Below are 6,185 nucleotides of genomic sequence, written 5' to 3' on the forward strand. Positions count from 1 at the left end.
GGTAAGTTGCTCTTCCCCAGCTCCACCGTCAGATGTCAGGCCTGCCCACCCCCAACCCTGCACCAGAGATGTCCTGGATGAGAGGCTTATTTTATTTTAAATACTTACATAGCATTGGAAAGAGCAGGCTATGCATTCCTGAAATGACTACATTCTCAGCCTGTTCATTTGTTATACAACAATCTGTATATTATCATTTCACTCTTGTTGCATACATTTCACAGCTTTAAGAAAAAATATCACGCTATTGAGATACTAGATGGCTAATAAAAACTGCTCATTGGAGTTCTAGAATCCTTTCAACTATGCTGAAATTCCTTGCTTTAAGGAATCAAACAACAAATTTGTAAGCATGATAACTTAGCAGACTATCATTTCACCATGGAAGAATTAGAAGCCTGTTTCAAAGTTTTATTAATTCAAGTCATAAAAAAGTTACAGCAACTTCATATATGTACAAACGTTGTATTCAGTTATGCAGGAGACAGTCTCGTTACAACAACATGGCTACAAAGTCATTATTTTCAATAAAACTCCCACAAGGGTAGAATAACCATTTAAGCATGTATGCTCCAAAACCGTAGTAACAGCAGTTGTCAACTCGTTTCATCATCATAATAAAAAAAATAAAATCAGGGAGCAGTAGTTGAGTTTTACTTGAATAAGATGGGGCATTTAACTCTTAACAAATAGTAAAAGTAGCTGTACCAGTCTTGGTTGTTAAGAGTTTAAACAATCATTAAGTGAGCACAATTGCCTCCCTTTCAGAAGGGGAATTCAGAACTTTTAAGAGTTAAGATTCATGCTTCCAATGTTTTTGTCGTCTTCTTTGCTTGAATCTCACTTGTCTTCAGTTGATTAAGTTAAGGATTCAGTCCTCTATGCATTTCATTCATTTCCTTCACCTGGAGGGGAGGAGGTAGAGGGAGATCAACATTTGTGCTACTTCTAAACTTTAAGACTCAGTAAGTTACTGGGACTTAGACCAGATTTTCACTTGCAAATGGATTTGATGCAACACTAACAGAATCAACCACGCCAAAACTATCAGACTTTTTTTTTTTAAAGGCATTATTTAGCTACAACATTGTTTGGATTCCTTCACAAAAGGCTCCACACTTGGTGTGAAGCACCGTTTACTATTCCATTGGAAAGTAGCTCTTCAATGGGAACTGGAAGATCCATGCAAATACCTCAGTAAAGGACTTCATCACAGAACAAGACTATCAGCACTTCCTGTGGATTGCACAGCCCTTTGCTATACATATGTAAAATAGAACTGGCAGTAAAACCGAACCCCACCCCCTCAGCCCTGGGAAAAGCAGCAGATCACCAGTTCTTTGAAACTAGTGTGGAACTACACAGAGGTGAAAACTAGCTACAGAATTTGAATACTTTCAGTCTCCTTAAACACATCTGAAACACTCAAAGCAAGATTTTAACCTACAGCAAACTTAGGAGTTTCTGGATTCTGGTCAACCTCCTCCCCCACATATGCACCACAAACAAAATTAATTACCTCAGCTTTCACGTACTTCCCTTTCCTCCTCCTTGTGAGGACCTGTTAAGAGAAGAATGCAGTATTTTTTAAGTCTTGATGTACAAGTAACTTCACCTGGTTTTGACTTCAAAAACACAGAACTTGAAGCTGTCCTTTCCCTATCCTTCCAAAGTGAGGTACAAATGAGATTGTCTGTCACTCTCAGCTACTTTAAACCAGGAGGTACTTTGTTCACCTCTATGAATTGTTCCCAGTACTTGTTTTCCGGGTGACACCCTTCAGTTGTAACCTGCAACAGTGACAGTATGCCCATCACCAATTTCCCACTTCCCAGGTCTGAAGAAGCAAGCCAATTTATGACAAAACTTTCCATCAGAATCCAAATATGCATGTTGTTACTTCCCAAATTGCCGCGGTATAGTTCTGCTTGGCAGCTTTGTTAGAACTTACCAGAACAACAATTGCAGCCACTATTGCTATTACTACCACTACAATGACAGCAATAAGGCCAGGAGTCAGAGACTTCATGGAAAACTCTGGTGCAATTTCATCAACGTAGTAGACCACTGTCCTCTCAAGCTTCACCTCTTCGTTGTCAATGCTGACGTTTAGCCCAGGATTATTATGAAAGATGGATTGACCTTTCACCTAAAACGGGTAGGAAAAGAGACTTGCTAGTTCACATTTATCTCCTCACAGTAATAATTCACCTTGCTTTAGCCAGTACACAGCCAGACTCCCGAATGTAGTGCAATACACACATCCAGCCTCTGGCAGACTTCACCCGTGAGCCACTTACATCCTTTTCGAAGTAGTAGGCCACATCAGCTATATCCACACCTCCAAACGATTTGTCTGAGGAATTTTGCTTCAAATCAATAGTAATGTAAGGGTTTTTATACTGCAAAAAAAAATATAGTGTGGTATTAAGAAGGAGGTAGTTTAAATCCAACTATCAAATATTCACCAAAACATTATAAGATCTAGTTTGTGAACTTACATCCTGGAACAAGTTTATGGTTCTTGAACTCAAGCCAACTGTTTACAGTAGGATTCAAATTCCACTTTTTAAGTGAAGCAAAGAAGTAATCTACAGACTAAGGAGAGCAGTGTAGCTTCTCAGCATTTCTGTTCAGATACAGCTATTTGCTAACTGCTCAGTAAGTGTCACTATTTTGAGAGCTTCTACTAAAACATGCTGTACTGCATTAGTCAAATAAGAGTTTTCAAAGTTATTACAAAATAAAGTTCTGATACTTTACTAAACATTATGTGCCTCTTACCAGAACACTGCTTATATAGCGGTCATCCAGCTGATAGCGACTGGTAATGGCATCCGTGAAAAACCTGTAAGGATATGAAAGCCATGGCTGTAAAAACAGTACTATTTCACACATATCATTTCTGAAGTAGAGAAGACCAGTGTTAATTGTTTTCTTCTGCAGTCTCTGTGGTGGGTGGACCTCAGCTAGCAGCTAAACAAACCCTCACCTAGTCTCTCACTCACTTCTCCCTAGCAGGATTGGGAAAAGAATCAGAAGGGCAAAAGCAAGGAAAAAAAACCAAAACAGCCCTCATCAGCTAAAATAAAGACAGTCCAGTAAGTGAAAGGGTTGGGTGGGGGAAATATAAAACCTCAAACGATGTAAAAGCAATCAGTCATCACTGACAGACCAATGTCCAGCCACCCTCTGAGCAATGGCTACTTGGAGGAAAAAAAACCTTCCCCCAGATTAACTGCTGAATAGGGCATTATACAATATGGGCTATCTGTTCAGTCAATTCAGGTCAGCCCTGTCCCCTTCTCAGCCTCCTGCCCATCCCCAGCCTACTCACTGAGGCAGCAGAGTGAGAGTCTGAGAAGGCCTTGACATTATTTAAGCACTGATCCGCAGCAGCTAAAACACTGGTGGATCTAGCAACACTGTTTTGGTCACTGGTCTAAAACACAGCACCACAGCAACTGCTGCCAAGAAAATTAACTCTGCCCCAACCAAACCCAGCGCACTCTCTTCATACTAGAGTTCAATTAACTCCTAACAGTGAAGGGGCACTTAGTGAAAAATAAACACCTGTGTTAGACAAAAGTTTTACCAGTTTGAAGAGTTCAGAAAAAGAGCTAGAGGGCAGCAGCTTTTGTTCTGGAAAGGAGGTGATCTAATAGCTACAAATAGGGTTTTGTTTTAACAAAATGAAAAAAAAGAAGAGGCTAAACTCTTATTTTCCTCCTGATGGTGCTATGTAGTCCTGCCATTTTTGTCAGTTTACTTTCTGAACAGTTCCACCTATTACCTTCCATTTCTTTTAGTATACTGATTTCGGGGGGGGGGGGGGGGGGGGGGGGTGAGTAGCAATCAATTTTAAATGGAAGGGAATCTCTTTAGCAGTTAATTTGTTTTCAATAAAAATTAAAGCACTTCTATGAAGGAACTGCAGCTCACTTCTAAGGCTGTCTTACAAATGAGTTCACAGGTCTGAAAATGCTTTTAAGCAACTGTTTGGAAATACACTAGATATCTAGTAGGACATGCAGACACTACCACAACACATCACTATCATCACTTACTTCTTTAAAGATTCAGCGTTCAGAGGAGCATTTCTTTCGGCATGTTTCATTTCAATGATGATCCACCTGAAGTACAATGAATATTCTTGAAGTGCGTGCATATAAAACATACAAAAAAAAAATCTAACCCCAGGCTAAAAAAAACAGAACAGTGAGACAAAAACAAAGCAAGCAAAGCCTCTTCCAAACCCCCTTCAATATCTCCTGTTTTCTGAAGAAAAAGACCCAGCAGTTACCAAGTGTTGATTGCTCCATCTTCATTCATCCCCAGTGCATCATTCACACAAGGCAGAGCCTCATACAAGAATGTTTTCATGGAACAGCACACCCTGTTGAAAGACTTACGTCGTTCTGACTAATCGATTGCACTTCAAGTCTGCATCATGTTTGTCAGTTCTTCTAACTCCAGCTGTATTCACACACCAACAGGTGGTTCCATTGCACTGCTTCGCCTTGAAAGCACCACTATTTTCACACTCAGGATCATAGAGGCCATCGGTATCTTCAATCGCATCTTTTGGTTTCTCACGACGACCCGATTTTGAGCCCGTCACTTCTGCTTTCATCAACAGGCATTTTGAAGTCACTGAAAATAACCAGAAAGTCATGTTATGCAGCCTCAGACCACGCATGTCCAAAACAGAGCTCTGAGCCCAGAGAAACACAAGGTTACATCAGCAGCAACCAGATCTGAAGCCATTACACAGAAGAGCAGATGTCTACCGTGTAGGTGGTGCGTAAAACCAATACAACTGGGGATGTCAGCCTCTCAAGGCAAAGGCCTAACAAGTCCAGCCTAAGGACTTCCAGCTTCCCTTTCTCACAGCTAGAGGCTTGCTCACAGCTTAGCTGAGCTCGAACCCAGAGTAAGGTCTTGTCACAAGGCTCTTTCCCCTCTACATTTGTAGGAGAAGTGAGGATATGTGCTTGCAAGGAAGCCAAATATTCATCTTCAAGAAATTCTTGCCACTAGAGACCAAATACTGAGGAGGAGGGGGAAGTCTACATCAGTACAAGCAGAGAAACCCTGAACACTTATCGTCCAACACCAGTTGACTTAGAAGACCAGGAATAAGAACTCCTTCCTTTCCTCCATTATTTGCTGGAAACTCAGTGGTCACTCTCACATATTCCCCGGCGCTCTGCGGGCGCATTTCCGTGCCACCCACCCGGCCGTGCCCTTTTACTCACGGGTGCTACAGTCCACGGTGACGCCGGAGCCGATGGCGTCGCAGCGGCAGCGGCCCTCTTCCACCCTGCAGTTGGTGACACGCTTGTTCTTCTCGCAGACACACGCTGCAAGAGAAGCGCGGCCGTGAGCCGGGCATGGCAGGGCACCGCCACCCGCGCTCCGCCGCCGGGCAGGACGGACAAAGCCACCTCTCACCGGCCGGGCGTGGCGTGCCCGCACCCCCCGCTTTCCCCCCGGCCACCCACCCGCCTTCCCGAGCGTCGGGGCTCCCCTCGGGGCGCGGACAAAGCGGCGCTGTTAGAGCCGGGTGCTCCTGCCCCCTCCGCACCCCCGGCGAAGGGGGCGGGATGGCGGCGCCATTTGGAGGCATGGGGCGCCCAGCGGAGAGCGGGAGGGGGTCCCGAGGCGGGAGAGCTCGGTCAGGAGCGGGGCGCCAGGCGGACAGAGGGGTGCGGGCACTCACAGTTCTGCTGGGCAGTGGCGGCGGCGCAGAGCAGCAGGAGGAGCGCAGCCCCGCAGAGCGGCTTCATGGCTGGGGCGGGCGGCAGGGCGCGGAGAGGACGGGGGAAAGTCCTCGGGGACGCGGGCAGAGAGGGAGCGGTGCGTGCGCGGCGGCGGAGCGGTCTGAGCCGCCCGACAGGTTCCGCAGGTGGTGGTGGCTGCGCCGCGCCCTCCCGGCTCCGGTTACACCTGGGACGCGCGGGGGGAGCGGCGGCGGCTCCTCCCCCGGGCCCGCCGGGCGCGCTCTTAAACTACCGCCGCCCCCTCCTCCCCCCGCACCTGGGCGAAACTGGATGGGGCAGGGCGGGACCCGCTCCCGGCCCGGCCCCAAGAGCGCCTCTTCTATGGAATGGCGAGGGGGAGCGGCGGTGCGAGGGGCGTCCCGAGGCGCGGCCGTGCCCGCTTTTTACCGGGGCTGTGAAACC

General features: G+C 46.2%; 1 protein-coding gene across 1 annotated transcript; it reads right to left on the reverse strand.

Annotated features, from left to right (window-relative positions):
* Positions 1-397: 397 nt before the first annotated feature.
* On the reverse strand, positions 398-5,909 carry EPCAM (epithelial cell adhesion molecule). The gene is made up of 9 exons (XM_048297946.1): positions 5,723-5,909; positions 5,259-5,363; positions 4,413-4,653; positions 4,068-4,133; positions 2,785-2,848; positions 2,301-2,402; positions 1,952-2,149; positions 1,520-1,561; positions 398-905 (listed from the first exon to the last, which is right to left on the reverse strand). Exons 1-9 carry the CDS (start codon positions 5,787-5,789, stop codon positions 864-866), a joined length of 927 nt encoding a protein of 308 aa, XP_048153903.1. The 5' UTR covers positions 5,790-5,909; the 3' UTR covers positions 398-863.
* Between the last annotated feature and the right edge of the window lie 276 nt (positions 5,910-6,185).

This window comes from Corvus hawaiiensis, chromosome 3, assembly GCF_020740725.1.
Source record: "Corvus hawaiiensis isolate bCorHaw1 chromosome 3, bCorHaw1.pri.cur, whole genome shotgun sequence".
NCBI lineage: Eukaryota > Metazoa > Chordata > Aves > Passeriformes > Corvidae > Corvus > Corvus hawaiiensis.